The sequence below is a fragment of the Varroa jacobsoni genome, unplaced genomic scaffold, assembly GCF_002532875.2.
Source record: "Varroa jacobsoni isolate VJ856 unplaced genomic scaffold, vjacob_1.0 scaffold_1140, whole genome shotgun sequence".
Lineage (NCBI taxonomy): Eukaryota > Metazoa > Arthropoda > Arachnida > Mesostigmata > Varroidae > Varroa > Varroa jacobsoni.
Window position 1 is genome coordinate 132,326 of NW_019214042.1, and position 22,478 is coordinate 154,803.

Genomic DNA, 22,478 nt, shown 5'->3' on the forward strand with positions numbered 1-22,478 from the left:
CCAATGCAATTAATCATTCGAGTGAGTGAATGGGTAACCGCTCGAGAAGCCCAGCGTATTTTCCAAGTTTGCAAATATAAATAAATGGTATGGTTTATAATTTGTAGTTTGCTACGGCTCCTCAAGAAATATTAAAAGTACAAATTCTACGACATGTTTCAGGCTTGCTACGACATTTTGATTATTTTTTAGGGCCCGAAAGAAGAATTTTCCTGAAATGTAGTATCTTATGGTGGTTCTATAAGTTCACCTTTTCCACTGAAAGTGTTTCATATATTATCTCATAGTTGACAATGTACTATGTATTATTTTTAAGATGAAATAATTTCCATTTTAATATTTGCAATCCTTATATTAACACGGTGAAATATATATAGTTATAACAATTTGGCATATGCTATATTATACCATATATATATGACGACTTTACTGGTCCGACTAGACTGATATCATAAAGCGGTTTCTGGAATGGTCAGCCTGAAGGCTCATGTTGTTAACTATTCAGGACCTACTAATAATTGCATCATACATTGTGTACAATGATGCTTCGTTGCTGACCCACGCTGCCCGGCGGTAAAACTTACAGGCGGGTTATATGCCTGTTAGACGGGTGAAAGACCTAGACGGAATATGAAGCAGAATCCCGCGAATTTTGGCTTCACTTTTACCAGGTTTTCTCGGAATGCTGAAGTTAGTGACAGAGGTTCTCGCCGAACTGTAGCGCCCCCTCCAGGAGGTAGACAAGTCTATTACAAGCTATTTCAAGGCTGTTCTGAAAAACGAGGCCTTTGTTTGATTCTTTATAGAGATTATCTCAAATTAAGCTTATCCGGTAGATGGCAACTGTGGCAACTTTGACATAAAAAATTTCCAAAGCGGGTGAGAGGGATAATTAGTTGGGTTTAAGTGTTAGGGACAAGCTGATTCTTCACCTTTCTATAACATGCTGAAAAAAGTTTGATTGTTATACAAGATAAGCAATTCTGGGCAGATGAATCGGTCACCATATGTCAGCGGTGTGCCTGAGAGACATAGCGTGTTTCACGTTGCAATCCTGCCACCTACCCAAAGTCGCATTGCCTCGGTTTCGGTTAGGTTTATGGTCAGTACTAATTTTGAGGTAGCACCATTGAGCATGGCGTCAGACCGAGGACGGCCTGTGGGTGTTCATGCCGAATCTTGCAGGGTCCCGCTGTCTAACATAAGCATAGGCTTTGGAGGTCTGAGTCACTTCTAGGACGGCGAATTCCTGGCCCAGTTTTTCGTGTTTGCTTGTTGTCGCTCGTTCAACGTTGCGCAGGACAATGAGACGCCATGGAATACGGTATCATTAGGTAAGAACATCTCAATAAGGTGGTGTTAACACAATGCACATTTATGGAGGCCAAATCCCTGATATAACCGACGCCCGGCTCCTCTTATGAAAATAGCTTTCTGGTGCACCAGGGATTTCGTGTACTGGGTGCTATATGTCCTTTGGCATTTCACTTTGAGCGCATCTATATATAAATATGAGGAATAGTTTTAGCTGTTTGAAAGCCTCCAAAATACAAAATTTGGGTCTTAATACTTTTAAACTGAACGAAAAACTACGTGGAAACGACATTGGAATCTCCTTACTCATTAGTAACGAGCGGGTACGCTAATCGATGTAAATGTGCAACAACAAAAAAATAAAAAGAACATTTCACGCTAAAGAGCTTCAGGAGAAAATAGTCGTTCGTCACTAGCACGCGTTGCCAATTGCTGAGCTTCACAAGGAAATGCGAAACATAGACCGGAGATAATTTCAACTGTGTAATAATGGCCTATGAAACAAATTGCATCGCCTTAGACACGATGGGCAAAGTTGTTTTATGGAAATCTAGAGCAACAATCCTAGGAGGTCCTAAAACACAAATGCTAATGATAACTCGACTATTAGTTGGTTGAGCGTTGTATGAGAGTAATAATAAGTTTAAATATCGTTTAGTGGTGAAAATCAACGCTCACTTATTACGTTACTGATTTTGTTGAAGGCTGTTTCATTGCTGATTGTCGAGCAATCAAGATCAAATCGTCACAAATGCAATCAAACTAGAAGCTTAAAGACTACAGAAGACGCGAGTAGACCTTAAAACTCTAATGAAAGAGCGAAATGTTGTAATCACAAAAGTTTCCTGTTTATAGAATTAGTTTTAAAGTTTAAAGTTAATTACCGACGTTAATGCGGTGTGTACAGGGGTAAAACTATAGCGTCCATACCTAATATTTAACAATAGGCATTCAACAAAATAACATACAAACATTAGAAACAGAAAAGACAATAATGAAATAGTTTTGAAAACATTCAATAACAGGTTTTATTCACAAAAGCCAAACTGGTAAGTACCAAAAATGAAGATTTGGTTCAAGGTAGCTCCAAGCGAGCTTCTTAGAGGCAATATTAGGTTGGTAGACAAGAAACGCACTTAACTGTTAGTGACAAATTAATTTTTTCTACTTCACTCTCTAAGAACTTTTCCCATATTTTAACGATTTTTTTTCTTTCTCGCAAGAATTTTTTTTAAGAACTCGTTAAGCTTTTAAAAACTCGTATAACTAAATTTTAACATTGCCTTCATTTTCAAGTTTGCGGTTACTGGTTTTATTTGTCAATGATCAAACAAAGTGTTAATTCGTTGTTGCAAGGTTTAGGTAACGTGCAGGGTATACAAAATCTTGCACTCAAGCTTCTACAGAGTGTTCGTTACAGCCTTTGTCATGTGGGGTCCTCATGAATTGCGTACGCCCGACTGGAATGGAGTGCACACTATAAGTCTAGGACATCATTTTTTTTTGAGAAATACACTTTGTTATAGCATTCTTGCTCTACACGGTACAGGTATGCCAGGCTATTTTGGCCATTTTTATCCCTGGCAAGTAGCAAAATAAAGAAAGTGTATGTTGTCTTTACCGGGAATCTCTGTCTTTGCAATCTAAACCTGACGTAAAACTTTGTTCAGGTTACAATTTATGGAATTATAGATTTATAGAGAAAAAAGGACATATTCGAGTAATGTGTAGAAGTAAACAAGGAGTATAAAGATAAAAAGGTGAAGGAATATTAAAGACGACTCTCACGTACCAACATAATAGTCGTAACTACTGTTTCTCACTTATTTCTGTTGGTCCTAAACTTAGTTCTTAAGGATACCATTGTTTACTATTCTTCCTCATTGTTAGTGTTTCTCAGAATTTTGATATACGTGTTTTAAGGAATTCCATATTGAACTTACGAGAAACGTACTGCCCATGCATGATTTAAAATTTCCCATGGCTACAGCAGTTCGTTCTCCCGTTGGAAGCTTTGAGGCGTCACTGCCTTCTTTGCATTTTTCAACCTTTTATATTCGCCTCCTAAAATGAGCACACCGGTGATAAACTCTTATTGCGTTAAAAGCTCCAAGCTTATAGGAGTATACCAATCCTTAATATATCCCGTCGACGCCCTAGTCTTCTAGAGGGTAAAAACTAATCCCTGAGCGCTAATTTTTAGCGCCAAACGATATTTTTCCTTTCAAGCTTATTATTCCCTGTTGACACTCAAACAGTTGATAGTTGATAACAAAAAACCTTAATGTCAACATTTACCACATTTCATCTGCTAATGGCATGTTAATCAATTTTTTTGACCTGCTAGGCAGCTCCAAACGACCTATCGCGTCTCATAAATCCTAATTGCGTGCAACCTTGCCTTGAATGGGTGCTCTTAGAGCTGCAAGCGTATACTTCTCGGTATATCTTTTATATCTGGCGGGCAATTGAGAACTTAACGCCTCCTTACAGACAGCGCCAGATAAAGGAGTTCATATGCAATTCTAAGCAAATGACTTTAAACCTTCGGAGTTTTTTTTGCCGGCTAGCCTAATGAGCGTTTCATAGTATAGGAGTTGTTCCTGTGGATTTAGTTAAAATTTTCTGTGCCAACTAATTATAACTAGTTAAAAATAATAAGATGCATCACTTATTACTAGAATCTAGGAATGATTTACCCGAGATCTGATCATATTCTTCACAGCCTACATTACCACGGCAACACATCATTTCCAGCCAGACTCGTTTATTATATTTATTATTATACACCCATTTATTCATATACAGCTGTCGTTATCTCTTTTTTTCAGTGTATTAATAATAAAGAACACCGATGATCGAAACGTATTATGTTTATTATGCTATAGATGATACATACAAATGATTATAGTGACTGGTAACATTGTCAAATCGATGAGTTTTACAACATGTGATTGGAGAGGGTATACGTAAATTTTATATAAGAAGGTTTATTGAGACCTTAAACTTGTGCACAATTGGCATGTTATGCTAATGAATTAAATATAATGTAAACAACACTTGTATATGCATGTTTACACGTAAGCGATAGCCAAACGGGCTTCAGTACAGACAAAAGTTACGGCGTTGTCTAAAGATCACATTCGATACAACAATACGATTGCTTAGATTCAGAAGTACAAAATTGAAGGCACACGGTAATAGCTTCACAAGTAGGTATAAGGATCAATAACCATAAAATACATGTGTTGTATAAGGAAGCTGCTCTAAGTGCTGTCATTGTTTTGGACTGTCACAAACTATCTAGTAGTCGTCCTCGGGCAGTAACGTGATGGACAAGTTATGATGCGGGAAGTTATACGTCTTCGGAAGCGTCAACTGGAAAGAATGATAAACGTATATTTAATGATGACGTGATGCAAAGTAAATAGATTGCGCAAAAAGTTTTGCGTCTAATTTCTAATAGGAGTAGGCACTGAGAGATTAATTACTTTGGTAAAGTGGATTTTCCCAGCAAATGAGCAGCTGAAGGCAATGCGTCTGGAAAGGCTATGAGAAGAGAAAATCCTGAGGGAGAATTCGATAATGCTAACTAATTACTCCTGTAATCAATTTTCCTATTGGACTAGAGCAGTAACTATTGGCTTGCTGGGCTAAGAAAGGGTGATACAGAGAAATGGAATGTAGATTTAAAGGGTATGATCCTGGGAGTTTATGTCCAAGGGTTCCGCACGATGCTTACAAGCTCCGGAATCTGACAACTCATGCCAATCCGGTAACGTGCAGAAAGGCAATTTTAATCCCTTTCCACGGCTGTGCGGTTACTCTGGAAAAAAGGTATGGGTCCTCTCATTATTTATCAATGTAGACTGACCATTTCGGGATCATCTTTCGTGAGGTGATCAAGATCATCAATCATATCCTCAAGGAGATCTTCCTGAATTAAGGCTTGGCACCATTGACCTTCGACTCCAAATGGGGCCTCTTCCGTTACAAAGGACCCTTGCACGGATGGCACGACAAACGTGAGAGCATTTGAGTCGTGCGCTGACTTGTACGTAAAGTGCCTGCCATGCTTGAGTCGACCCTTCAACATTAGCGGTAACAAAAGGCCGGCTTCGAGGTTAATATGTAAGTGCAGCGCCTTCAGTCTCCTTATAGGGGGTGGCATTCCCTCCTCTAAACATTGTTCCTCACAGGGATCTTTGTGAAGACCACCAACACCACTGGCTACGTCGCGACCTATCCCACGCTCACCTACAGGTGAAGCACAATCCGCATTCCTAAAAGATAAAAGTAAAATAACAAATAAAAGTATATCAACTACTGTCTTATTTCAAAATTGTTACTATTTTCAGTAAATCGTGTTTCATGTCCGTAATAATTATTAAGCGTGAACCAAGGTAACTTTGGACACGTGTATGCATCGACATTCCCGAAAACTGCCAGATTTTTGTAGTATGTTGTGTGTACGATTGGCTTGATGGGAACACGGTATAATAAAAGTGACAAACGGAAAAAATGTGCCTATGCGAAAATAAAAACTTTGCCGTAACAATAATGCCCACTGATCTATATATTATAAGTATATAAGTACACTAATAATATTTTATAATTTTCTATAATGGGTACTATTGCTATTATTAATTCGTGCTATAATTAGTGTGCATATAGTAAATATGCAGAGATTTTGAAAGCACCATTTAGTGTCATCTGGGTATCAACGCAAGCATTAGTGGAGAGAATTAAGCCAAGAATACCAATAGGGACAAGATATTCGCTTGAAGTGCTTTACTTAGGTATTATTGCAATCACTGTGCAAGCATTTTATCTAAATGAGCGCAAACATCAACAATAAAAAATAAAACAGCTTTGTTTACCTTTCGGTAACGCCAGGGCAATCCGAAACATGTCCTATTTGGCCTGACATCTCTTCGGACCAGAACATTTTTGCGCCAACTCCAGAAAGATCTGAACCTTCTTGAGAAATACCCATCTGTACAGCCTCTTCGACGTCCACTTCCAACTCGAACACACTTTCACCACGACGCATATTGGTAACGAGCCATGGGCCGCCTAGGCCAGGAACTCCTATGATTACAAATTATAATAAGCATACGTGTGTATAGACATTGGAGTCAAGCAAACAGCATCTAACTCATTAACAACGAACACACAAGCAGAATTATTATTGGGGTAACTTGAAATTAAGTATCCATAAACAAAGTACATAGCTCAAATTCGGACAAACTTTGGCCGGTAGTTTTGTTGTAGCGGTTATGTGTTTTATCCGCTATTCTTAACATCAGTAAAAAGCTAGGTTCTTCTAGAACGAAAAGATCTTTTTTGGAAGATATTTTATCTGTACAACCTCCTCGACGCCCACTTCCAACAGAAACACGTTTTTACGTCGCCATGAAAATTGATTTCAACAAAAAAACAGACTTGTTATGACGAAAAATTGTAGTCCATTTTCTAAACTTGGAGAAAAGATCAAATATTATGCAGTGTCTTCACGTAGGACGACATCCCATTAAGACTATAAACTTCCTTGTTACTTCAAATCAACGCTTTAATACACCGTAAATGCACATGCGGCCGCAAAAAAGGCAGAAGACAGCACAACAGAGAAAAATACTGGAGACTCGAGAGTAATTCAATTCATTCCAAAAGTGCATTTTTAATTTTTCTTTTATTTTAATCAGATAGCTGGAATTCAATAGCTGGAATAAAATTTTCAGGATCTATAAGTATAGGTGGTTTAATTAAAGCTACGTATATAAATAATAGTATCATCTAAGAAGTATCTAAAAGAAGACTATACATCCTCCAGCAAGGTGCTTGGTCTCATATTAACTTATTAGGCTAGGGTTGGTTACTGGAGAATAAAAACATCCTGCAACATATAGCCGTCAAGTTTCCCAGATCTGAATTGGCTGAGTTACTATATATGAGGCGTTTTAATACATATATATATATATATATATACTATAGCTCCTCTAAAAATCACTCAGTTTTAAAATTATGTTTTAAAATTAGTTCATATGCTTCTTAAGCGAAAGGAGTAAGCTATGGACGGTCTCGATGAACGATAAAATTAGATAATTGTCAAATTAAGTTTTGTCGCTTCGTATCTGTATAAAAAAGAACTCCACACGTCCGAAAAAAGCTTAGCACTGCGTTGTACTACATTGTAGTACAAAAATAACCAAATGAGCATATGATGCCTGTAATATATATATATATATATAGTATTTAGTACCTTTCATGAGTTGTAGAAAACTCTTTCCATTCCAGTGCTGTGCAGCCTTGAGCTCTTCTTGACATACGCCTACAAGCTGCATGAATTGTACCGAACCACATGGGGTCTCGACTGTACCGAGCTGGGCATCGACGGTCATTAACATGTGCTGAATACGAGACTCGGAATTGTCGAGAGGACAGTGCCATGATACATGGTCTCCATTGCAAAGAATATTATCTGAAAAAAAATTTACAGTAAACCAATTCCTGCATGATACTGGATATAGATAGGAAACTGAATGTAAACTACCTTAAATCCTCATTAAAATTAGGTCAGAGCTGATATGTATTTTTGACACGTACGTTGTTGAGGAAAATTTCGGTAGAGTTTGGGTTTGTTTTTAGATGCCTTACAACAAAATTATCCAGAAAGTACTGCTTTTAACCATCCAGGGCTAACACTATTTTTGTTTAAATTATAGACATAATGTTTTAGGTTAACCCAAATTGAACAAGATGGGCCTTTTTATCTTCTAAACATGCTGCCTTTGTTTTAAAGAGGTTAGGTTAGGTTTAATGAGGAAACCATATTATTAGCTTTTGTCTTTGCTTGTAATCGGCCTTGATATATTGTAAAGCACCGAGCAATTGAAAGAGTCAAAATAGACCGCACAGAACGCATAAAAGTTTCGGAAATTTAAAGCGAGAAAAGCTTTATTAAAACCTTCATTTAGGATAAACATACCTGACTGAATCACGTATCTAGCGAGCCCTTGCATTACAGCCGCAGGCCAAGTTGGTGGAGCTGTATCTCCTTCTTCTTTACGCAAACGAAATGTTAGCTCGAAACCAAATCCCGAAGGTGAGCCTGGTCCAGTGAAGTCATGGACTCGACCGTCACCGTGAAGGTCTGACAAACCGAACGATACGTAGTGCCAATGCGGAGGGATACCCTGTGAGGGGTCGCCCACGTTTGAGTACATAGAAATATAATCCAATGGATCAGGGCCGCCCATCCTGTCAATATAAAGATTAAATAAAATTTTAATTTTAAACAGTTTAGGAAATAAGGTTGCAGTCAATATCAGGATACAAGCAAAAACACGTTGCAGGACAAAGGAATCAGATGATCTGGTACATGATTAAATATATATATTAAATATATATAATATTCAGTGACTTAATATTCTATATTCAACAATCATAAAAGAGACATATTTGTTCTGGATTATGTGGATAATAACTATGTATCTATCAAAGACGCAATTAATTTCCCGTACAAATGGTACGTCCTGAGCACGGTACAAGACGATAACTGACTGACACTCTTGCTGATTTGTAAACAGAAACTACTTCACGATTTCTCTATTTTTTTAAATTACTTTAAACGTAAGTATTACAATGCATAGATAAAGTTAGGAGCAAAAGATATCGACTACCAATAGAGGAAATAAGGCTGGATCATTTAACAGTCTTACTATGAGTATGACAAATTTCGAGTTGACAGTGTAGCGTTTCATTTAAATTTGGAATAAGAAAAGTAGCTGAAGTTAATGCTTTAGAAAATAAATTTTACATTGAGTTTAGCCTAAAAGCGAAACCTATTTTAGACGAATTATACGAGATCTTACTTTAAGGAACGCTAAAGTCTGCTTTTTTATGCTACTAATATTGACCTCTTCAACAAGATTTCGAATTATTATCTGGAGGAACTCTGGAAAAAATTTGGCTCATTTGAAAAAATCTAGGGAGATTTCCAACGCAGCTTTACGTTATAATTTTGAGTAAGTAGTAAGTTTCTGACGGGCACAAAAAATATGATATACGTGTATTAGCTTCGAGAAAAAACACGTGTCCAACTTCTTGTTTTTCCACGGAAAATATTGGCTTGGGTTGTGCCGTTATATTGAAAGAAAAGTAAAACTGAAACACATTTCTTAATTATTTGACCCATTTGATGTGTCTATACTATTAATGTAAAATTCATGAAATTAATCAGATGTTGCATAACGCATCCAATACTATCCAGAAATATACACCTATCTGAACTTTTTCTGTAGGCATTTTGTCGCATGTGGAGATAATAAGAAACTTTCAATTTTCTGGGTTTCATTTTCACAAAATCCGAGGCATCACCAAGTAACAGTACAAACCACCAGAAGAAGAAAGCATACAATCCGTAAGCAAGACGCCAGCTCAAGCAAGTGATCTATCATATCCTATCGCAACAGATCATCGCTCATGAGAAAATGCAAGAAAAATGTCTATAGTGGCTAAAAATAGAGACGGCATCTGTGACAGAAGGCGTCAAGGGCAGTTCCATTACGGAACAGTCCATTTAACTTATAATACAAAAAATCTGCGTCCCAAATTTTTAGCAGAGTTTCTGACCGGGTTATATCTCATCTAATTTCTCGTTAGATTACTCGGTACACATCCAGCAACCACATATGTATTCCTCTGTAACACTATGGGCGTAACCCAGTATATTTTTGTGTATATGCCCTCGTAATACCCTGCGTATATTCATGTTGAAATCATGCATACATAAGCGCATGTTAAGTTATATAAAGTACTTTCTTGCCGTCTATAAAAATAAGTAATTACTTACCAGTACTTTCGGACGGCAACTACTTGTAGTGGGTTTTGTTGATCTGTGTAAAGTGCCCTGCAAGCTTGGTACAAAGTATTTAACCCAGCAGGGACAGCAGGCAGCGGATGCATATAACCTATTCCAACGCCGACTGAACTTTGGGCCATCTTTACACCTGAGACGAAGTGGTTAAGTTCTTCCTTTAACAGTATCCAAAAAACTGGCACCAGCTGATAACATTCAGTTACACAATGGAAATTTCGTTCACGCGCACCGACACTACGAAAAGGAATCATATACTTTCAGTTAAATAAGACGACTAGACCCTTAGACTATCGTTTAAACTTTTCAAGTGGTTCAAAAAATCGAGCTTCCAGCCTCCTCCCTTTCTTGCAAGAAGGCAACAAAAACAATAACAACATTCTGAGTGCGATTCAATATCCGTAGATTGTGTCGACGTTCGCCTGCAACATCTAATTCGAAACTGAAAGCATGTCTTGTTAGATCGCTGGGCAGATATGTGTTTACTTAGGTTACTTGATGCTATTCGATGACTGTGCTCGCATATATCCTGTGATACCCGCAGTATGGATTCGATCGCAGGTGTTAGATTGCAATTTGTGGGGTTGGAAAGGATAGTCAGGTTTTCTCCATAATGCCAAACAACCTTTTCAAAAAGGTTTATATGACATACAAGGACGAGCAATAAATGATGCTGAAATTCGTGTAAGGCCTCTAGTAATGAAAACTCCCTGGTTGCATTATCATCATTACATAGATGAAAAAAAGTATATAGTCGTAAAATTTATATATTTCAAACAAATTTTAAATGAGATTCCCTTTAATGATCACGAGTAATTATTGGTAACGATTTGGCACTGCGAAATGGACTCATCCTGAACCACATGAAGCGACAACCTGGATCTGTAAAGCAATTTTTCATTTTCAAATGTAGACATTTTCTCAATTTCCGATATCTCGATGTCTCAGTGTGTGTTGTTACCAAATTTTAACACTGGTAGTAGTGATATTTTAAAAGTATTTGGTCACATTGGTACCTCTCTTGTCCTGTACTTGTGTTCTTTATTATTCATTTCGAGTGTTCATGTTGTCGTCTGCTTATTTCTAGATATCCATGAACAAGTCTAATGGACCTCTGTGTGCAGTAAATTCGGCGGTTGTTGTTGTTCACGCTTTGAGGTGTGTCATCATCGGGACCGACTACTAACAACTGCTACGCTGTAAGCGGGCGGCAGGTGGCTAACAGAGCAAACTGGTGTCCTTTAGGTTTTGAGACTTCTTCAGTGAGCGGCCAGTGGTCGTCGCTTGAAACGTCTTACGAACCACGATGGAGGCATACGACGTGATAGTGAATCAACCTGTGGTTATCGACAATGTGAGTTTTTATATGGCTGTAATCTCAGATGGAATGCCGGGCAAACCGTCGAAGTTGAGCTCAACGAGCGTCACCATACAAGTGCAGTTATTTTTAAGAACGCCCAAGACAAATACTTTGCTTGTCTAGTTTTCGGATTTTCTGCCCGTTTATACTGGAATTCGTGGCCGATAATTGGATAAGATTAGAAACCAAGTGAATCCGTCAACCGCAAATATTATTACCGTCAAATCATCGTCTGACTTGACAATTTCGTAGGTTCAATGCTTGTGTGTAAACTGAAGACATATTAACGTCTCTGTTAACCCAGACGCCAATCAAAACAGCTAAAATGAAAATCCCTTTTTTGTAGTGCAGATTAAACAGGATCGAACAATTGCTTCACTTGGGCAGCTGGGCTCAGATATATATATATATATATATATAGTCATTTTCCTGTTTTAGCTTAATGGCAGAGGAAAGTCAGTGTTTTTGACGCTGGGTATCTTTTACCACCTGTTTAAAACTGAAGGGCGTTCTCACTATATATTGAAACTTGATAACGTTTAAAATAATCGTAATTTGTTTTTATCTCCTTTATAACGCGGACGATTGAAGCTTTTGCTTGGACCTGATTCAGTTCACTAACGATACTGTTCTATTAAACTGTCTATTTCCAAACTTTTCATTATATATTTACGCCTTAGCCCACAACAGCTTACTTGTGAATCCCCATGATAGAGTACTGGGTCCTGGCATGGATTGTAGCATGGATGTCACAATACATGCCTGGCAACATCTAGCGCAATTAGCCAGTATCGAATCAGAATGTCTTTCGCTTTTTATAGTGCTCCTAATAGAAGCAATAGTTAATATTTCGAATTCTATGAGGCAATTCGTAATTCTGGATTGGTCAGAGTATTCATTTTATTCTCCTGCTACGTTTCATAGCTGTAATAAATGAAAACTTACTTTCAAATAGTGGTAACGTTTATTACTGCCGTGCAACTGATTGCTAATCGAAATGCTTATATTTTCGCAACGATTCAAGGGATCCGGTATCATTAAAGCAGGATTCGCAGGAGATCACATACCGAAATGCAGATTTTCGAATTTGTGAGTATAAACATGGCTTATATGTATTTAACTGTCTTGTACGTGTATTGCATGCACAATATAATCATCGCATCTAACGAGACTAATGAGATGACTTATATTCTGTTTTGTTTATAACCGTAAATTTAAACTTGTTCAAAGCTCGATGCCGAAAGATTTTCTATGAAGTTCTATTTTGTTTAAAAGGTACATGTTCGTGTAACTAATCCGTCTAAGTGAAGTATGCCTAAGCCAAATCGATGTTTATATATTTTTTTATTATACATTTTAAGCAATCTTATATAAATCACAGCTAGCACCTTTTGCTAATTATCGTTCTGCTTCTGCTTGGTTCATGCGAGGTGAATCTATATATAACGACAGTGTTGTTGTTTTCTTTTTAATTAATCTTACTTGTGCAGTATTGGGAGGCCTAAGCACAAACGCGTAATGGCTGGAGCTCTCGAAGGAGATCTTTTTGTTGGGCCTAAGGCTGAGGAGCATCGTGGCCTGCTAACGATCCGATACCCAATGGAGCACGGTGTAGTCAACGATTGGAATGATATGGAGAAAATCTGGCAATATATTTATTCTAAGGATCAACTACAAACATTCTCGGAAGAGGTAATGCAATGCAATCAACGTATGGATAAGTAGAAAAACACAGCTTTGTGGTACTCAATGTGAACGGTCTTGGTATTAGTTTGAATTACACACGTTACATAGTTATTTAATGTTTGTGTAAAAAGAGGCCCGATATTAGTGGAATGACGCATACAGCCCTGCTATTTCACCGGTGCTGTGCTTAGCATTGCGTTCTTATTGCTGCTAATATAATCGCAGGCTTACCTTGATTGTATACTTCCAGCATCCAGTATTGTTAACTGAAGCTCCAATCAACCCATTGAAAAATCGTGAAAAGGCTGCTGAGATCTTTTTCGAGACGCTAAACGTACCTGCGCTGTTCGTTTCGATGCAAGCCGTACTTAGTCTATACGCTACAGGCCGCACTACTGGTGTTGTCCTTGACTCAGGTGATGGAGTATCCCATGCTGTCCCAATCTATGAAGGTTTCGCCATTCCTCATTCAATAATGCGAATCGATGTGGCTGGTCGTGATGTCACACGCTATTTGTTGCGGCTCTTACGAAGAGAGGGTCACACATTCCACACATCCGCTGAATTTGAGATTGTAAAGAGTATCAAACAAAAAGTCTGCTATTTGTCAACAAATCCCCAGCGCGATGAAGGAGCTGAGATGGAGAAGACTCAGTTCGCACTACCGGACGGAAGCAGTATTGATATTGGCACTGCGAGGTTCCGCGCACCTGAAGTTCTCTTCAGGCCGGATCTTATTGGTAAGCAAATCTGATTTGAAGAAAGCTACCCTACAATAGAAAGAACATCGCAGACATTACTGTGAATAAGTATAAATGTTTAAGATAATTTTGATTTAAAACCTATGACAGGAGTGGCGTCGAAATGAAAGGCACGTAATAATACTTTACCTACTTCACTGCCATCTTGAACTAATTCCACTTTTAACAAATGTATGTTACTATTTGAATCGGAAAAATTAAACAAAACGTTTAAATAATAAAAATAAAATGTGTAATAATACTCCAAGTTTGCTCCAGATGTAATGAAGTGAATGTCTGAGCTTGCTCGTCAAATTTAGAGTTGCCTCTATATATCCTTAACTTGCTATTCGGAACAAAACGTGTGTAGGTCAAGAATACGAAGGTATGCACGAAGTCTTGGTGTATGCGATCCAACGCTGCGATATGGATTTACGGAAGGTACTTTACCAGAATATCGTTTTATCCGGTGGGTCGACCCTGTTTAAGGGCTTCGGAGACCGTCTTCTCAGTGAAGTAAAACGAAGTGGACCGAAATCGGTGAAAATACGAATTTCCGCGCCCCAGGAGAGGCTTTACTCAACATGGATCGGGTAAGTAGAATAGACCGGTGGAAGACTGACAGATTCAGTAGGATGATGACATATCAATAACATTCAACTAAACTAATTTCAAGCGCTTATTGTAAATCAAATATAATTTGGCCAGTTGAAATATACGATTCATGCAATATCGTATATAGAAATAGTTAGAAGGTAATTTTAAGGTCAGTGTAAGTTCTTAGCTAATATCTATCTGACATTTCAGAGGCTCGATCTTAGCATCACTAGACACGTTCAAGCGGATGTGGGTGTCTCGGCGAGAATATGAAGAAGATGGAGTTAAGGCACTCCATCGTAAGATATTTTAAGCATCAAATAGTATAGAAACCAACTCCTATACACGGACATACATGGCAGACATCACACAGGACTCTCGAAAAATAACGAACTGTATGCATCGTGTGGATGTTACTAGACTATTATAGAGGCCTATTGGAAACTACTGGTTCGTGGTGAGCGTTTGTAACACAATGATTTAACAAGGAAAAATTTAGTACACCGACAGTATATTTACATACAATAGTAGAAAGATAAAGCAGGTCACCCAGAGGGGGCTCATAAATCCTAATCCTGGTTAGACTCGTCCTTAATCGGAGCATCATATAAACACGAGTAGCTGTAGAGAAAAACCGTATGTATCTGTTTTCTTGTACGCCAAATAACACGTATACAGTAATTGATCGGTAAAAGCTGTGATTTATCATTACAATTAGTGTTCAAAGCTCTAATGATACTAGCATAATCATTTCTGAATATTCGATCATAAATATGGAATACAGAATCAGAGCGCGCTTTGGTGGGATCGGACTATCGATTAACTATTTAATCACAGCTAAAAGAGGATTACAGTTTCCTGTTTCACGAATATTAAATTATTGCTTACGAATTAACCAACTATTTTCTTACAATTACACACGCAGGAGAAGAGACTAAGAACGATATCAGAAAGCGCATTGAGAGTTTCTGAATGCGGTCGTGCTTGATTTGTATAAGTGAATGAAAAGGTGTTGTATGATCACGGGGCTTTAAGGCTTGACGTTGCGTTGGCAGCGTTTATGTAAATAATATTATTTATATATTTTATCTCTGCTAAATGTAAGTTATTATAATAATATAAGAAAAATAAAAAAGTGGATTGTTACGTGGCTGCGTAATTAATTTTCAATCACATACGTAATTTTTTTGGGTCCTTCAATGGGTAATCTATTTTTATTTGGCCAGAGAAATTCAGAGATTTTAAATGGAACTTGATTTATTGTTTAGCTTGGCCATATACTATGTTTTAACTATATATACTGTGTTATATATATAAACATAGTATATATAATTATATATATATACTCTGTTTTTGAATAGGCAAAGGCATTCTTTTGCGCTGAAGGCACAACTAGCTGACTGACAGCTGACAACAGCTGACAACTGAGCTAAAGGGGCTGTAGCTTAGAGGGCGTTTCTCGGTTCTTGACGTGTGTTAACTTGTTCTCGAACGGTACATAAAAGTAGCATGTCACGGTAGTATCTAAAATTATAATTTAATGATAAAAATACCGTGCCTTTATTTGATCTTCACGTAGTTTGCGAATTCGGCCGCCAATTTAGTCATTGTATTCTTTCGATATTAGTGAAAACGACCCCGACGGCCCAATTTGGTATTCTAAGCTTCTGCTGATTCTAGGAGTTGGCTACTTTAGCGTTAGTGAGTGTTCTCATACGTTATGTTTGGCACTGTGAGTTTTCTATTTGTATGGAAATCTAAATGTACGTTAAACATTCGTATGGTACTTTTAGTAAGCCCATTACTTTCCATGTGATTAATAGCTAAACAAATGGTTTAAAATATGTGATGTATTGCTGTACCATTATCTGGAACCATAATTTTAACATTCCTAAACAGTGAAACTACATCGTTAGATATTTATAAAGTTGTACCGGATATTCATCCAATTCTTCTCGATTTAATCGGTAAGGTTTAATTAGCAGAATATGCATTCGTTTGTTCGGTAAGTCCTGCGAAATCGATATGACGCCGACAGTTCTTCTATAAGGCTTTTAGACGTCATGTTTTAGCACAAATAATTTAATTAAATGGTCAATTTCCACGGCAATCTCTGTCAAGAGAGGGAGCCCAAATGAGTACCCTAATCTAACCTAGATATTCCTTATGTGATCGCAATTATTGCGAACTTAGGAATAGTGTACCGCGTGAATCGCAGAGAACTATTGTGTATTAGGGTACTTTAACATGCATATAGCATTTCCGCCACCGGCCTTATTCTCTAGTTTTGGTGGAGGAAATTCTAATGCATCATAATTGTGGCATATATAATATAATTATCAATCAAACACAACACAGTAAAGTACAAAACATATTTATTAAAACCCGCCTAACAAAAGATTGAAATAATGTGTAAAGACAGCACGTCTATTATGGTGATTGAATAAAGTCTTGCCTTCAATATTTTTTGATAGCTGAGCTAGTTAATTATGCTAATAAAAAATTAATTGCACGACAAATATAGGTATAGCGCGCACCTCTATAAGACGTGTAGAAATTTTTCTTTCGATTTCGCATATAAGCCAACTTCGTAGACAAAGCTGCAAATATAGAGATTCATATTATTACATATTTCAAAAACACATAACCCATTCTGCCCGTTTCACCAGTTAAATAATATTATCTTTATTTGAGACAACACTAGTTGAGCAAATCTCGATTGGCACACGTTGCATGAAACTCTAATATTTTCTCTTGTTGTGCAGTCGTTCACTGCTTTTGCTTTAATATAAATCCCATCCTCTTTAAATAGTCCGTACCAGCACTAATACTTACCCGTTTACTAGACTTGGACTTTACAAGAGCAGTGTCAGTGCTCATTCAAATCCGTCTCAGAGTCGCGTCAGCTCAACGTTTGGAAATTTGTTTTTCAGCATTAAGTGCTTAGCCCGCGTCTGTATAGCTTCAAGCTAACGCTAAGAGTCTTAGCCTCCCAATCACCTTATGACAGGGGTTAATTGTAGGTTGTAAAAGCGCAAAATGCCATTTAAGCATAGCTGTCAGTGCTAAGTGTCTCTCGCAGATTTACTTCCAAGCAAATTCTATTTCGAACCTGTTTTACTCGTAAATTGCATTTTTGGTATTATAGCAATGCGCAAGTCATATAAAATGACGAAACGATATACCGCTTTGATATATAAAAAGAGAATCTTTGTCATAACATTATTAATTTCCATTAATTTAGACAGCCGCGCCTGCTTTTGTACTAATTAATTATACTTAATAATTAATTAATTATAATTTATTTAATTAATTATACCATTAATACTGGTCACTCATAAGAAGTACCACAAGAGAAGTCCAGCCAGTGAACGGATGGCTTCCTGATCCTTTGCCCGTTTCGTCCTTATAGTTCTCCCACAAATATCCGCTTTTATGGTATTGTCGAATTACGTTCCTAACAATGTTTTGTTGAAGTTCATTGTGAAGTCTTCGCGCTTCGTTTCTATGTGGCCCGTCAATTTGTGCATAATATTTCAGTGCGCGGACTACGAGGAAATTCATATTAATCCAGATGTTTCCTCGCCAATATGGTGGATCGTGCTCAGTATTACGGGCATTATAAAGCTTGCCGTCTTTCGATAGGGACCTAAGGCCAAAGTCGGTCCACAAAAGTGTGGGATCGTCTAAGCTAGATAACATCTGTCCGAGCTGTGAGGAGTCTACCTCCAGCAAGCGCATGATTAGTGGGAAAAGGCTGACATAGCCGAATTGGTCGACAAAACGTTCAGTGGGAGCTTTGGCGGTGTATCTTAGCATCGGAAGCGACGGCTCCCCCGGTTTAGGCCTCTGACTCACCAACATCACATCATCAGTGTGCAATCCAAAGTCACTATACTGATTTCCGCTCGGCGACCAATGCTGTTTATTGAGATCGTTATTGTCTTTAAGTGCCGCAAATATTTCTTTGTATTCTTTGTAACTATCCTCCGGGAGTCCAATCCGCTCGCCGATGTCGGCGAGAACTTCTGCCATTAGTGCGACCCAGCATCGAAGGTCCAAATGTCTTTCATTATCGGTTGGATGTGAAGCTCTGGGGTAGTCGTCAAGGCCTGATGCCAATGTTTTCGGATTGAGTTCTGTGCGGATTTCCGGATTTCGACCCCTCCAACGATATGATTTAGAAATAGGCCCCTGTTGCTCGCGTTGAAAATAAGTAAAAATAGCTTTCAGGCGAGGGTAAGCGCTACTAATAAATCCGGTATCTTCTGGGATTTCGCCTCGTTTCATCATATCCAGTAACGTTTGTATGGCTAAGAACATGGTCGGTGGATTTGCATTCGTACTCTTTTGAACAATAAATTCGTTTGGCACCATGGCCCGAGCCTCATCTCCCAAGATCTGCTCCCTTGGTATCCAGCCATTTGTATTCATAAGGTCCAGCCAATGAGCGATTATATCCTTCGATATTTCGGCGTCCCAACGCGATATTAGCAGATTGTGGAAGCCTTCATCCCAGAGAAAACCTCGGGGGAAAAATGATCTTGAGGGCACTGCGGTGTACAGCGCTGCGGGCCAGTATGGCACAGTATCCCTATTATTTGGTCCTCGCACCAAGCTTTGTCCAAAGAAATACCCGATACTGCCTAGCATGTTGCTTAACGCAGCTTTCGCGACATTGATTTCCTCAATTTGAAATTTGGTCTGCAATGGAAACGTTTTATCGAACCGTTCATCAAAATCACGTCGGTACCTATGTAACTCTTTGCTGAAGACGTCGCCTTTTAACTCTTCCTCCAGATCCCTTTCAGGGTCGTTCGCCACGTTTTCAAACATAACTTCCATTGTGTAAGGCGGCACGACTGTTACCTGGTTTGAAATAAAGTTCGGTTTTCCATCAGGGTCTGTAGGAGCGAACACTGATCCTTGTACAAAAAATAGCTTAAGAGGGTAATCCTTAAGTTTTGTAGCTTTTACATTTTTCTGTATGACATCTACCACTTCGTCAGGTGAGGGTATCACCGTACTGAGGTAGCCGTATTTTATGGGCTGAGAACCGCCGCCATCAAATCTTAACCGCCAATCACCCACCTCTGGCGAACCTCCTGTCAATGCTTCCACGCGTGTTTTATCAACGATATCTAGACTGAGATTGTGAGATCGAAAATCAGCCATGGCATAGAAGAAAAGAGACATCGGCTCCGGCTTTTTTTGTGGTTTTGGCGGGTCAGGCGAAATATTTTCTACCGATATTCGTGCTGTCCACTCTCCACCTTTCTCGCCTGGTCGCTTTACAAACGATGTGGTAATGTTCAAATCTCCATCAATGATGACTTGTTCACCGAAATGAACACCATCGTGTCTCAGCCACGTGTACTTCTGCAAACCATCTCTTTGTGAGCACCAATGGCGGATGTTAAGGTTATTTCCTCGAGGTTTCTGGTTAAACCACATGAGTCCGAAGTTCACCGGATCACGATGGCGATTTTTCATGCCTGCAATTCAGATCCGCAGTTCTAGTTATTTTAATGTTTAAATATTAATAAAAATATGACACTGGTTTAGACAGCTAAATTTTAAAATAGAAAAACTAGAAACTGAAATCCAGATCTGTTCTCCGGCGGCTCTTTTAAGTCAGGACATATTTCCGAATGTAAGAATATCGATGTCTGCGTTTGGTTTGAGATTTATAGATAAACCTACACAGGTATATACACATATATATAAACGATTAGAATATTTATTCCCAATGCCATCAATAGTTAAAGACTCTTTTGCAATAAAACGGTGTCCATCAAACGCAAACATCGATACTCTTACATTCGAATATAGATTTTGACCTTAAACATAACATGCTTTTGAAAGCGTTTTTAAATTCGAATTTCTTTTACTATAAATGCTACGTATTACTCTGCTAACTATGACAGGCAACGGCGGCTCAGCTCGATTAAGCTATACTAAATTAAAATTATAAGTTTTTTAAATAGTACAATAACGTATTGCGTATGATTCATACCGAAGTACAGCTGCGAACGATAGGTGCCCCAATATCTATTCGGAACGTCAAGGCCAGCCTTCGAGACCATCTTAGGCGAATCCAACGGTGTCACTATCTCGCTTTGAAGTTTGTGTAAGTGCCATACGTAGCCTAGCACACATATTAGTAGTGAGATATTGAACACGATGAACATCTTAAATTTGTTGTCAAAGAGACCGGAGTCTTTGAGCTTTAGCTCCCGCCGCCGCAAAGATGACGGTGAGCAGGTGTGGTTGCTTTCTATAGCAGCCCTGCTAGGCTTAAGCCGAGTCATTCCTCTACCGGGAGCTGAAAGTCAGTTACATGGAAAAATCAGTTAGTGGGAGGAGAGTCAACAGGGTGCCGTATGTCACGCTGCGGAAACAATAAAGAACCAAATAAGATGATGAACCACTTGCGTTGCATATTTAAGCTGCCTTGTCTAACATTAATAATGTAATAAAAATAATTTAATACAAATACAATGGTGATAAAATAAATTCTTATAATTGTGATATATATACTCCCTTGTATAAACAAAGGTGCTTTTCAGTTCAGTTCGGTACTATGATGATGTAACTTGAACATAAAAGGTAGCAAAGAAGAGCTCAATGTAAGATAAAGCTCTTTATTTGGGTAACTACGAAAGAAGTATGTCATTTTACAAGTCATAGAAAAACTGTTCAGGGCAGAGAGATCCAAAACAGGTTAGAGACGTCATGGAAGGATATCATTTGCTTGATATTTGTACAAATAATAGTTAGTGTCTTCAACAGCACCTCAGATCGCAGTATTACAAATCTGACTGAGGTGCATGTAGATTCTCTGTCGTTATTTACGTAAAATGAGATGAACATACTCTTGCTTTTCCTAAATTTTATTCGAATCAATTAGTCAAGGAAATAAGGTACAACGTCAACAAAATGATGCCTAGTGTAAATAAAAGCAGAAAACTAGATTTTGAAGTTATACTATAAAAAAGACATTCACTTGGCTCTGTAGCCAACAGACGTTTACATATATTACCTTAAGTAGTTAAGATACCGTATTGGGAATAGTGAGGTTAGAGCAAAATTGACACTAATATCTATTATATATTTTTACGGTCCACGTACAATGCAAATTAAAATGGATCAAAGGTAAAGCTGATACTCTGCAGCTTTGATAAAACCAGATTGCCGTGACAAATGTCTAATATTTTTCTCTCAAATACGAGAAAACACAACGCATTTATTTATTATATACATATAGTATATATATCTACTATATATCTACTATACTGTTTCCTGTTATTGTATACCCGTTTTCGAACAATCCCAAATAAACCACATAAACCACATAAAAACAAGAACAACGGAGGTTGACGTTTTCCTAACATACATGTATTTTCCCGCTCTCCTTTTACACACAGTAAACCCTACAAATGACGTGCGATGTACTTTCGTTGATCAACTCATCTGGCACGTTTGCTGTCTCCATATAAAACTCACTGTTATTTGTACACTCCCCAAAGTAACGCTGTGTTATTAATATCCAGTCGGAATTATCCGCGGTAAGAAATCTCGCTCAATATTCCACAGTGCTAACCACCCTCTCACGGGTACAAGTCCCTCTCATTTACTACGTAAACACAAGAACGAGCCAGAGGTTCCCGTCCACCGGCCTGAGCTGCAGTAGTGCAACATCGAATAACACCGAATTCTGTTCGAGTTCCGAATTCGAAACTGTTTTCAGCTTTCTTTGCAGAAAATCATTTCAGTTAAGTAAGTTTGTCTCTAATAATTAATGCACTCCTAGGCACTGAAGCACTTGTAATAATATACAACGACGACACCAACATAACTTCACTCAGTGCAAAAGCGAAGCTCCGGCAGCACTTCTGTTCGA

The 22,478-nt window shown here is 38.2% G+C and overlaps 3 protein-coding genes across 4 annotated transcripts; 1 reads left to right on the plus strand and 2 right to left on the minus strand.

Moving 5' to 3' along the window:
• Nucleotides 1-4,169: 4,169 nt before the first annotated feature.
• On the minus strand, nt 4,170-10,429 carry Su(fu) (suppressor of fused domain protein). The gene is made up of 6 exons (XM_022844954.2): nt 10,169-10,429; nt 8,303-8,574; nt 7,577-7,795; nt 6,195-6,405; nt 5,189-5,597; nt 4,170-4,692 (listed from the first exon to the last, which is right to left on the minus strand). The coding sequence occupies exons 1-6, from the start codon at nt 10,315-10,317 to the stop codon at nt 4,618-4,620; spliced, it is 1,335 nt and encodes a 444-aa protein (XP_022700689.2). The 5' UTR covers nt 10,318-10,429; the 3' UTR covers nt 4,170-4,617.
• Nucleotides 10,430-11,338: 909 nt separating this feature from the next.
• Nucleotides 11,339-15,721, plus strand: Arp1 (Actin-related protein 1). Its single transcript, XM_022844959.2, has 6 exons — nt 11,339-11,546; nt 12,577-12,641; nt 13,043-13,244; nt 13,489-13,978; nt 14,349-14,571; nt 14,786-15,721. The coding sequence occupies exons 1-6, from the start codon at nt 11,499-11,501 to the stop codon at nt 14,886-14,888; spliced, it is 1,131 nt and encodes a 376-aa protein (XP_022700694.1). The 5' UTR covers nt 11,339-11,498; the 3' UTR covers nt 14,889-15,721.
• A 1,212-nt stretch (nt 15,722-16,933) lies between these two features.
• On the minus strand, nt 16,934-22,468 carry GCS1 (mannosyl-oligosaccharide glucosidase). Of its 2 annotated transcripts, none has more exons than XM_022844956.1 (3): nt 22,082-22,468; nt 20,592-20,900; nt 16,934-20,070 (listed from the first exon to the last, which is right to left on the minus strand). In XM_022844956.1, the coding sequence occupies exons 2-3, from the start codon at nt 20,884-20,886 to the stop codon at nt 17,897-17,899; spliced, it is 2,469 nt and encodes an 822-aa protein (XP_022700691.1). In that variant the 5' UTR covers nt 20,887-20,900; nt 22,082-22,468; the 3' UTR covers nt 16,934-17,896. The 2 variants fall into 2 exon arrangements, with proteins under 2 accessions (XP_022700691.1, XP_022700692.1); XM_022844957.1 differs by having other exon boundaries at nt 21,972-22,468.
• Between the last annotated feature and the right edge of the window lie 10 nt (nt 22,469-22,478).

Coding starts and splice junctions, on each gene's coding strand:
- Arp1 (XM_022844959.2), top strand. CDS start 11,499: ATGGAGGCATACGACGTGATAGTGAATCAACCTGTGGTTATCGACAAT. Junction 11,547..12,576: donor AACCTGTGGTTATCGACAAT/GTGAGTTTTTAT, acceptor CAACGATTCAAG/GGATCCGGTATCATTAAAGC. Junction 13,979..14,348: donor CTTCAGGCCGGATCTTATTG/GTAAGCAAATCT, acceptor AAACGTGTGTAG/GTCAAGAATACGAAGGTATG.
- GCS1 (XM_022844956.1), bottom strand. CDS start 20,886: ATGACTCGGCTTAAGCCTAGCAGGGCTGCTATAGAAAGCAACCACACC. Junction 20,071..20,591: donor TCGTTCGCAGCTGTACTTCG/GTATGAATCATA, acceptor TCTGAATTGCAG/GCATGAAAAATCGCCATCGT.